The 11,276-nt window shown below is 37.7% G+C and overlaps 2 protein-coding genes across 4 annotated transcripts; both read left to right on the top strand.

The window, feature by feature from the left end:
* Positions 1-560: 560 nt before the first annotated feature.
* On the top strand, positions 561-6,515 carry LOC104000862 (CBS domain-containing protein CBSX3, mitochondrial). Of its 3 annotated transcripts, XM_009423042.3 has the most exons (7): positions 561-733; positions 2,246-2,286; positions 3,398-3,660; positions 3,831-3,912; positions 5,045-5,118; positions 5,831-5,891; positions 5,973-6,515. In XM_009423042.3, the coding sequence occupies exons 3-7, from the start codon at positions 3,403-3,405 to the stop codon at positions 6,113-6,115; spliced, it is 618 nt and encodes a 205-aa protein (XP_009421317.1). In that variant the 5' UTR covers positions 561-733; positions 2,246-2,286; positions 3,398-3,402; the 3' UTR covers positions 6,116-6,515. The 3 variants fall into 3 exon arrangements, with proteins under 3 accessions (XP_009421317.1, XP_009421394.1, XP_018674246.1); XM_009423119.3 differs by lacking the exon at positions 2,246-2,286 and having other exon boundaries at positions 565-733; XM_018818701.2 differs by lacking the exons at positions 561-733; positions 2,246-2,286 and having other exon boundaries at positions 3,391-3,660; positions 5,973-6,460.
* A 1,364-nt stretch (positions 6,516-7,879) lies between these two features.
* On the top strand, positions 7,880-8,434 carry LOC104001013 (pectinesterase inhibitor 12-like). Its single transcript, XM_009381488.3, has one exon. The coding sequence runs from the start codon at positions 7,880-7,882 to the stop codon at positions 8,432-8,434; it is 555 nt and encodes a 184-aa protein (XP_009379763.1).
* The last annotated feature ends 2,842 nt before the right edge of the window (positions 8,435-11,276 follow it).

The raw sequence follows: 11,276 nt of genomic DNA, 5'->3' as shown, positions 1-11,276 counted from the left end.
TTTATGGGAATCGATTTGAGAAAATAAAATGATTCAACTCGAATCAGTTTTAACACCCCTAACACTATCTATAAATAATTATTTTATAATATTAATAATTAATTTAAAATATTATTAAAGATTTCGGATAGTTTAATTAGTAAAAACTTATTACAAGATATTACCTCAAATCCCACATTCTCTTTTTTATCTTTATAAAAAATCAAATATTATTTATCCGGATGGGTTCCAATAAGATAATTTACTGATCCATTTCATTGACTAAAATGTTTAGGATTCGACTCATCGAACTTTCAGTATAATTCAATTAAGTGTTTATCCATTAGCTGGTTTACATTAAAACTTGAATGAAGTAAATTCAAATCGACGTTGACACACCATCGAACAATCAATTTGAGGGGCAACAAATGCTGTACCCTGTTAGCGACAAGACAGATGATTAAATATTTCCAGGATTAGATTAGTTATTATCCACGATCGAAAAATAATTTAATTAAGTTTAGGATATTAATAAACATAACCTGCCATAAATAATACATCAGTTTATTCCCACCGAAGACGGCCAGAGTGGCAATGTTGATAAGAAGAAAGGCAACTTGGCAAGTTTGAGAGAAGGGTGTCACTGCTTCTCCCTTCCCCACCACGATCGTCTCCTCTCTACCCTCTCTCCTCCGCTTCTCTTCTCGCAATCGGCGAGTCTCAGGCAGTCAGTGGGATCGTCTTCCTCCCGGAGGTGAGCCCCTTAATTCCAAGATCACACGTATGTAGAATGCCTGCCTTCTACCCTTTCGTGTGCGGGTCTATTCGGCCGATTCGTTCATTCTCCCTTCCTTTTGGTTGTAGTTCTAACTTACGTAGGGTTCAAGAACCTAGGAGATCCCAGTTGTTTGAGCTGTCCTCATACGATCGGATCGGATCGGATCGGATCTGATTTGATATGATATTTCTAACAGGGATCAGGGCATAGTGCTTCTGTGTTTGCTTGCGATAGCCTGAATGAATTGTGGGCCTCTTGTAGGAGCTTTGACTTAAGAATTGTGTTGATCATGTTACTGCACGGCGTTTTTTTGGCTTTTCTTCAGCTATTAGTGGCAAAACATATGCCTCGGTATCTCTCAAAAAAATGGGAGTGGGGTTCTTTGAGACTGGAACTCGGATGGAATGCCTCTTCGGAAAGTGGTCTTTAATGACTTTTTTAGGTGCCTCCATCTTATGTTGTTTTTGGTGTTAATGCTACCATCTTTTTTTCTATTCAAAAGGAGAAAAAGGAAAAAAGATTGTGTTCTGTTCCTCTGTTTGCATTTTTAACATAGAATGGATTGTTTATTGGGATAGAATCTATTTTTTTTTCTTCAAAATGCAGAGTTAAATAATCAAAAGTAAGTCAAGATATTGTGTATCAAATGATTAGCTGACGAGGATAAAAAAGATAACACAATTTATTACGGATTGATACCAAGCTTGGATCCATACAAAAGAAAAAAAAGAATGGTGCTTTGAATGTGATTGTGATGCATTTGATATAATGTGCAACATAAGACAACTTCCAATTCTGGAATTGCTTTGTGAAGATAACTGAAACCGTTCCTTAGATGCTCCTTAAAGAGTATGTCATCAACGGGTGACTTGAATGGTTAAACAATTATACGTATTCTTTTTACGTATTACACTCTTTAAGGGTCTCAGGCATGCTACTCACAGAAATATTTTTGTTTCTATGGCTTACAATAAGGAGCACAAGGTATTACAAGGGATTAGCAGCTGATCTTTGATACAGCTCCTGACATTTAAAATGTCATTTTGGCAATCAAACAACTATTTTCTGAAAGTGGGATTGGACAAAATAAAGTGGTTGTTAATGTTGAGGGTTATATATCAAGAGCTTTTCGATCAGGGTCATTAGAACCATGAAACTAACTAGTAATGGTTGATTGGATAATATGCAATTTAGCTTATTAAATTTTGGTATGAAGAAGAAAACATAAAATAGGATGCTTAGTTGAGATATGCATACATCTAGTTCTACATAAAACCTATAGCTTTGCTTGTCTACATGTATGGTGAGCCTATCACTTGGTATATACCAGCCTGTAACCAGACTGGATCAGAGACCAGAGCATTTCATTCCAAACCTTTAAAACCTTTTCTTTCCTTTTTTTTCTTTTTATTTTGGTTTGGATTTTTCACAAAAATTGAACCAGATTGGTTCTGACCTTTAAAGCTAATATTGAGGTCTTCGATGCAGAAACTCGAGGCCATTAGGAACCAATTCAAGGCCACTGACAGGTATGTGTATGTGTTCGATATACATAAACAAGTTTATTTTTATCTACATCTACATATTCATAAAGATACATGCATGCATCTATATCTTCTTTAATCCCTTCCCTTTTTTTTGAACTTTTTTGTGCCTTTACGAACACAGCTACTGATCGATCTGTGCAGGTAATGTGTTCCAGTCACACATTGTGCATTACAGGCCACCAATAATGATGTCATGATATGAGCAATGCAATTGTCCTCTTGGCAAAGGATCGTAAAACTTTGTTATAAGATCATTTGATCTAGGAACAAACTTGTAAGAGTTTCCCATAGTTACAGTCTAGGATAACATACAAATCACAAACTTTGATATAGGCAGCAATGATCATCCCATAAGTCAACGAGCCAACCAAATAAAAGTCCTATTATTGTCTTAACCATATGTAGGTAGTAAGGATATGCTGGGAGCCTTGGGACTGAAAAGCCAAAAACTGTTGTTAGATGGGGATTTGTTTCCTTCACCTATCATGGTGTTATTTGGGTACACAGCAGTGGGATTTGAAGTACAATCCTGCGTGGGAATTTTTTGACCTAGGTCCTTTTTTTGCCTGAATGTTGGCATGGAAATATGATGGTAAATAGAGGATGTTTGTGAACCATCATGCTTCTGCTTTACTGCAATATCATAAACTCCTGATGTTAATAGCGCGTACAATTGAATTTAATCATGTGAATGTATCAATTTACTACTTTTATTTTTTTCTTTTTCATATTGGCTTTAGTGTGTCTTGGATGCCCTTCTTAAGTCCAACTTTCAAGGGTACTGTTGTAGGATATAGAGAAAAGTTGATTGTTTGAAATACCAGGGTATCCAGCTATAATTGTTTAAAGTGCTATAATTTTTATGTTGCGGACATTGAAGAATGTCATTTCAGAAGGATTAATGACACATAAGGAAGATTATCTCTGTCATTCCATCCATATATCTTTTGGCCATTCTTTAATTGATAAAGCAACTCTTTTGTTATGTTTTTCTTGGCTTCAAAATGCATAAGGCTGGTAGATGTTTAGATAAGGTTCTTCTTTATTTTGAAGTTAGTTAATCAAGTAGTAATATCTGTATTGCCAATGACAGGAGAAATGCAGGTTGCAATTCAATCATTCCGATTACATGGAAATCTTCTTAAAAATACTATTCTTCAACACATGCGTGTCATGAAGCCAGTCATGCTACCTACTGTGTTTTCACGATTCAAGTCAGTCTCTTCACCTCGACTGGAAGAGCATGGATTTGAGAGCACCACTATCCTAGATATTCTGAAAGCTAAAGGCAAGAGTGCTGATGGTTCCTGGCTGTGGTGTACAACTAATGACACCGTTTATGATGCTGTGAAATCGGTATGCTGCTTTTTGCATTAATACTCGTTTATTGGTTTCCTATAGGAATATCAAATGAAATGTGAGGTATATATAGTATAACCAAGCATATGCATATATACTGTGTGAACCAACTACTTGTTTTGGACAGTCGTATATGAACTGATGGCTCAATATTCTACCTCTTTTAGATGACACAACACAATGTTGGAGCTTTGGTTGTGGTGAAACCCGGAGAAGAGAAGGCACTTGCAGGGATTGTAACTGAGAGAGGTAGTCACTTGCCATCACACTGTTTCTTGGTGGTAAATCGGTACTTGCACTAAAACATTTGCTCACACATACATATGCACATGGAAACTAATATGCATTTGTTTGCATGCACAAATCTGCACATTCATGTACATACCTGTGTTCAAATGCAAACATGAGATCTAATGTGATCATGTACTGCATGTTGCATTTGGATGGTGCAAATGAAATTAGAATCTTTAAAGGAATTTCATGCATTAGAAGGAGACCAAGACAAATGAAGGTCTCTACATTCAACTAAATATAAAATTGGAAGTTCCTGTTTCATTGATCTTGCAAGATATGGCTTCTGACAGTTACAATGTTATTAACTAATATGCTAGCACAAAATGGCATATCAGTAAGTAATTTTTTGTTCTTTCTACTTCAAGAGCAAGGATAGCTTAATAGTTTTTACTGGCAGTTTATGGTTATCCTGTCTATAGTAATACTTCTATCATCAATCACCTGAATTTAGATATTAATTTTGAAAGTTCACCAAGTTCAAAGATTGTCATTATTAAGATAGTCACTTTATTTTCATAATTTCCATGTTTGCCTTTTAACATTTTATTTCCATATGCGAGTTGGTAAGATGATACCTTTTAATGATCCACTTGCAATCCGAACAACTCCATAGTCCATACTATTCTGTATCTAGGCAGCTGATCCTCTGACTATGTCACTATTGTACTTTGCTTTCAAAGAAGAGTTCGTTAAGCTGCAACTACTTGCGGTGTTCATGAGAACCACTTGAGAACAAAGAATGCAGTTTAGGAATTTAATAAGCCATTCTTTAAAAATATCTAGCTAATTTTCAACTTTAGGATATTTTATGGAAAATGGCTGCTTCAAAATCACAGCAATTAGTATAACTTATAAACCAAGTACTAAGACAAATGGTGAATTATTATTCAAGCATGTGCTTTAGAGTATAGAGAATTGAGCTAAGCAACTTTCAATTTCACACATAAATAGTTGATCTGAAAAAATAACTGTTTTTCTTGTTCAAAATCTTTACAGAAATACAAGAACAATGTTGATAGTGATTGTTTTCTTTTGCCTGTAGTTGGAGCAACTTACCTGTACGTATAACAACTTTTTTCATCTTCAGATTATCTCCGAAAAATTATTGTGCAGGGAAGATCTTCCAAATCAACTAAAGTTGGTGACATTATGACTGATGAGGTAATCTGGAGCAGTTTCTATTGCAATATGCAGATTGGTTTATGTAGATTGTGCATTTTCATTGTCCTGGTTTTTGGAATTATGCATTATTGATCTGTATAATTCATAAGGAACATTTTTTTTACATTAAAATAGAAGTAAGTTGCATGAATGCTGCTCTCCTTAAATCAAGAAACTGTAAAACTTCAGGTGATAAGTATTCATTTCATTTGTATTAACATTTTGGTCAGTGCACTCGTTTATACCACAGGTGCACGGCTTTAACTGACACATAGATCAGGCAATTCCATTCTGGTCAATCTGGAACCTAGCTTATTGTTCGGATAGCTTACCACATCAGGCTTATGGCTATCAACTGATCAATACCAAGTTGTATTCGGACAATAAGTCTAACATCTGGCATCAGCACCCATCATTCTTGTTGTTGTTGCTTCTCCTTGTCACATCACCACCCAATGCTGCCTCTCCTCCTCTGCTACATATCTGTGTTACTTTGTACTCGCTATCTCCTCTTCCTCTTCTTCTCTCTCTCCCTCTATTCTAATAGTGGTCTATATTGATTTTACCGTACCATATTGATACTCGGTTCATTGTATGATACCAGTACTGTACGAATCCTGTCGTTCAATGGTGATATGTACTAAGATTTTTTCCTTCATTTGCATTACATTTTCTGCCTTATGACAAAGTATTTTTGGTTTCTTATGACCAGAATAAATTGATCACTGTGACACCAGATACCAAGGTTCTGCGGGCCATGCAGCTTATGACAGGTTTGTTCTGTAAGTACAATTAGTTGCTTGTGTGGCTAGATTGACTGATAACATTGTTGTTATGACTTTTTCTATCTGTAGACAACCGCATTAGGCATATCCCTGTGGTTGATGACAAAGGTATGATTGGCATGGTCTCCATTGGTGATGTTGTTCGAGCAGTGGTGAATGAGCATCGGGAGGAGCTGGACCGCCTTAATGCATATATACAAGGGGGTTACTAGCAAAGTAGATCTAGAGTCTAATAATGTTCAATGATGATGACGAAAAAAACTAAAGTTTGCTTTTAGCAGATAGTGTGCTTTTTGTTAAGCATGTGTGCTTAGGTCATGCTTCTCTTGTCCTATGTTGGCTAATAAGTGAGTTTCTCAGTAGGCTCATTGGTGAATGAGCATCACGTGGAGCTGAACTGCCTTAATGCATGTATGTATACAAGGGGGTCACTGGAAAAGTAGTTCTAGAAGAGTCTAATAATGCTAGATAAAGATGGCAAAAAACTGAAAGTTTGCTTTGATCTGACCATGTGCTACTCATTAAACTTGCATGCTTATGTCATGCTTTTCTTGTTCTATGTTGGCTAATCAGTGGGTTTATGCAAGCTCATCAGACTTTTTTTTGTGTTCATCAGAGTTATTATTGTGGCTGGTTGTGGCTCTGTGTGGTTAATTATCGTGAACTATTCAGGCTTTTCCATTGTTGATTACCAACAAAAAGTAATTTTTTCAATGTAAATATTCTTGGGAATGTTTTGTATTGTCGAATCTAGGTGTTCGAGTTTGTGAATATCTGGTCGAGATTCTAATGGTTTAAAATAACCTGCATTTTAGGTCTTTGTTTATTTGTGATTCATTGTAATAATTCGCCTGTGCAGATTTATTTATTAGTCATTATTGTTGTGCAACTCAGCGTTTTTCTTTTGGGTATATACTGATGGGATTTTTTTTATTCATCTCCAAAGATTTATTAGTATCTGCATCATACACCTTCTTCTTATAAGGATGTCAAGCCAAATGTGTGCATGCTTAATCCGAACTGTCTTCCATGTGACATCAGAGATCCACCTCGTAAGAGATTAGAGTATGATTAATCGGGCATTTTATTATGGCATGTTTAGAATCTCAGATGATAACCGATTGACTTCTTTTTGTATTGATGATGTCTGTTTAACAATATTTTCAAAGCCGTAAGATTAAATTGTTTGGATTATGATGGAAATGAGAGCTTACAACGCAAGTTAGTCTCAGTGGAATTCAAAGGCAGGTCATGTTGGGCCCGTCGAAGGATGGCACTGCTCGTCGTTGGGAATATATATCAGATGGTGATTGTTGTTTCTTCTGGAGTAAGTTGTGAGGCCTGGTTGGACGCTTTGGAAAGCCCTCCTAAGACCGATGCGAACCTGTCGGATTCAGATCGTCCATACAAATATAGGATAATAGAGCCAACACGGTACCTTTTTTTTGTAAGCACGCTCTTGGAATAGTTGAGGTAAATGATGTGGAGGTAAGCTACGAGCCAAGCACTCTAAATTCACAAACCTACGAAGCGGAGGAGACAGTCTCTAGGAATGTATCCTCCGCCGATCGTAAGAGTTAGAATGTGTTGGAGTCGAATATTAAGGCGAGAAAAAAAGAAAAATAATATGTAAAAGAAAAAACTATTTTATTATGCCAGGAGTCCTCTTTCCTAGTATTTAAAGAGCAACGGGTGAATCGTTAGGTTTTTTTTTAGTTCTGACCAAGTCGCACCCACAGTGACATCTATGGTCAGCCATACATCGACATATGGTTCGGAGATAAACCAGGAGAACGGATCCTTCTTCCCTCCTCCTCCTCTCTCCTGCACGTACATTTGGCCACATCCATCTCCGCACACCTATCCAAGCTCCTCCTATATAAACACTTGCAAATCTATCTCCAACCTCCGCCTCCCTCTTCTCTGCCACTGCTCTTTGGCTCTCCTCAGTTTCCAAACCCTCCAAGAGAGCCACCATGGGTCGACAGCACCAAACCGCCTCTCTCTCACTCATCCTGCCTGCCGCCCTGCTCCTCCTCCTCGGGGCCACAATAACAGAAGCTCGCGTCCTCCGCCGCGTCAATGACCGCTCCCTCTTCGACGCCACCTCCGAATGCAAAAAAGCATCGTACCCCGATCTCTGCAATTCCCTCGCTCCCTCAGCGTCGGTCGGGTCCCTGACCGCCGCATCCATCGACGTGGCCACGTCCAAAGCCAAGGAGGCAGCAGCCATTTCCGCCAAGCTTATGAAAGCCCCTGGCACCGAGAAGCTGATGAAGTCCACCCTGTGTGTTTGCCGTGATGCCTTCAGCTCTGTAGCTGACAGTCTCCAGTTGTCAGCCAAGAACCTCAAGGATGCAGCGCACACTGACCTCATGGTGAACCTCTCCGCCGCGATGAGCCTCAAGGCCAACTGCGCTGATGCGTTCCAGGATTGGCCGGGTTTGGTGTCACCTGTTGCCGATATCAACGACCACCTTTCGAAACTGGTTAGCAATAGCCTGGACCTGGCTTCTACTTTGAAGAACTGAGGAGAGACATCCACGTAAAGAGCAACCGGCGAGATAATATATTGATCATAGAAGTGAAGGTGGAGGATGTTTTTATTTGGATTAAATGATTTAAAATGATCTGTGAAGCTGTGAGGTTTAAGATTCATGTCTCGGTTATAGACCACCTTCTCCTCGTCTTTTTATTCATTTGGTTTGCTTACTGCTACTCCACGTTCGCATGCGCTGCATGCATGTCTTCCACGAAATGACTATAAGTTTTGGCTTTTTAAAACTAATTAATAACCGATGGATCCAAATCAGTGGAAGAGATCACTTCGACCCAATCCATAGTCTCGGAGTCTTCAAGCCAAACCAAAGTAATACAAAATTAGGTTACAGATGGTTCAATTTTGAAGACTGTGAAGGGTGTTATAGAAGATGTTGTTGACATTTAAATCAACTCGGCGTGGTTTTAATCGTTTAGAGTTGCCGAAGGTATATTTGAGGTGGGAACATCAAGCTATTATATTCGAGGGCCCACTTACATCAAGATATGAGATAAATGAGTGCCGTCATCCATGATAATAAAAAAAAAGCTTATTTACAATGTAAAAAATTAAACTTTGAAAAAATAACATATTTTATGAAACATTATTCGAGGAGATAGTATTTAACTATTTCTAATGTCACTTTAGTCTCTTATTCATGTAGGCCTATAATCGTCTGTCTTGGATCGATGTTTATGTGAGTAGGGGATAGTTTGTCTTCTTTTTTCAACTTGAATATTACATGAAGGACATGCATGAGATGATGATTGGTCGGTGGTTTTTATATAAAATAATTTAGTTTATAAGTTCTAATTAATCGATTTGAACCAAATTGAAATAGATTTTAATAAAAAAAGTATTATCAATCTGATTAAGTGCATTATCTTTTGCGCTCAAACATGTTATTCAAATTGGTTTAAACGTCTAATTTGATCCTATTTTCATTAAAAAAAATTATAAATGACATAGATCTAATTTGATAAATATTATATTTTTGATCCACTTAAATCAAGATTCTAACTTGATTTAATTTTGATTATTTAACATATATATTAAATTATTTAAAATTATAAGTCGATTAATTGATTAATCAAATCAGATTAATCAAATTTGAATTAATTCAAAACGTCTAAATTAATCCTAAGACTTATCCTATTTTAACCGAATCAAATCGAAAATTGATCCGGTTCGCTTTTTCGAATATCCTACGGTAGCCCTGGGCGGCAAGCGGAGCATCGACTCGATCCTTGCCGTCCGAAACACGAAACCCAGTCCGCTTGACCACTTAATTAGGTCCTTGCCTGACTCCCGCTCACAATCGCTTCCACCTTCGTTTCTACTTTTCTCTCCGTCTCTTCCTTTCCTGTACCACATTCCGGAAAAGAACAGTATAGCTGGTGGAGCGCAGAAAGGAAAAGCTAAAGACACTATTCTGCCACAAAAAAAACCCTAAAAGATTTGCTTGGAACAAGAAGAAGACAAGCGAGGAAGGAAAAGAAGGGAGGCAGGGCTTGATGGCGAGCGGCAGCAACCACGAAGGAGGGGAGGGCGCCGGTGGGCCGAAGGTACGGAAAGCACCCTCTAGGAAGATGATGCGGATGCCGACGATGCCGGACGTACAGCAGGAGGAGGATGCTCCTGCCCCGCCCGACTGTGAGCTCGTGCCCTCCGTCAAATCCATCGCACCCATCCTCGGCGTCGCCTACGAGATCGAGAGACTCAGTCGCCTATCTATAAGACCTAACCCTAGGCCACCGACCAATACAATAATATCTAATATAATTTAAAATATTATATAAATTATATAAATTATAATATTTTATTATAATTCATACCTTATAATTCGTTAAGATTAATGTTGATCAAAATCAAATTTTGACTTTTTGTGGAAATCGATCAAAACTTAATTGATCAAACCTAAATATAGTCAAAACACAATAATGATAAAGTCCGATCAAAATATTTGATTAAAACAAATCAAATTAATAAATTTTATCATTGAAGACACAAGTTAGAAAATTTTAATTTTTCAAGGGTAAAACTATAATTTTGTTAGGATATGTAAAAAATATATATAATTTGTGAAGATCAAAATTGTCAAAAGGACATAAGCTAATTTTTTTCTAATTATGTAGGGTAAAAATATTCTTTTATTTAAAAAACACCCCTAATTCTACTCCCTTTGCACAATCGTTATCATGCGTGATCATCGCTCGTGGGTCGTCACCCCGCCCGCAAACGGTTGTTATCACGCATGTGCGCCTCAAGGTGACCCCCATAATCGTCGCAACGCAATTGTTTGCACACACATTACCCGATGACCTCATTGGTCTTTGGCTTTTAGTGACACCGGGTGTGGCAACATATGTTGCTGCATCGATATTGCTACAACCACTACAGGTAGTGATGATGTTGCTACAATCGCCTCAAGCAACAACAATCGTTGTAACCACATAGGTAATGGCATTACTGTAGTTGTTGCACGTAGCGATGTTATTATAGCCACCACATGTAGTGACAATAGCCAAAGCCATCGCAAGCAACAGTGTTGCATAGCCATCGTAGCCATTAGACGCACTGCATTTGCCACAAGGTTGTCGTAATCTATAAAACTTTCGTTGCATATGCAATTGTTGCCCATGATTGGGCTGGCGACCATCGAAGACCATCGCCCTTAATAATACTATTGCTAATAGTAAATTATCGATAATAGTCCATCGATCAAACACAAAGAATCTTATATCGCTCAGACGATATGTTAAACTAAATATAAAAGTAGATTAGTAATACATATGAATCGTTTAAGCATTGCAAATTAAAATCGAACAACATAG

Source organism: Musa acuminata, chromosome BXJ1-4 (genome assembly GCF_036884655.1).
Source record: "Musa acuminata AAA Group cultivar baxijiao chromosome BXJ1-4, Cavendish_Baxijiao_AAA, whole genome shotgun sequence".
In the NCBI taxonomy this organism is placed as follows: domain Eukaryota; kingdom Viridiplantae; phylum Streptophyta; class Magnoliopsida; order Zingiberales; family Musaceae; genus Musa; species Musa acuminata.
Note: the sequence above shows the minus strand (reverse complement) of the source record. Positions and strands in the feature narration are given on the sequence as shown.

Coding starts and splice junctions, on each gene's coding strand:
- LOC104000862 (XM_018818701.2), top strand. CDS start 3,391: ATGACAGGAGAAATGCAGGTTGCAATTCAATCATTCCGATTACATGGA. Junction 3,913..5,044: donor AGGGATTGTAACTGAGAGAG/GTAGTCACTTGC, acceptor TTTCATCTTCAG/ATTATCTCCGAAAAATTATT. Junction 5,892..5,972: donor GGCCATGCAGCTTATGACAG/GTTTGTTCTGTA, acceptor TTCTATCTGTAG/ACAACCGCATTAGGCATATC.
- LOC104001013 (XM_009381488.3), top strand. CDS start 7,880: ATGGGTCGACAGCACCAAACCGCCTCTCTCTCACTCATCCTGCCTGCC.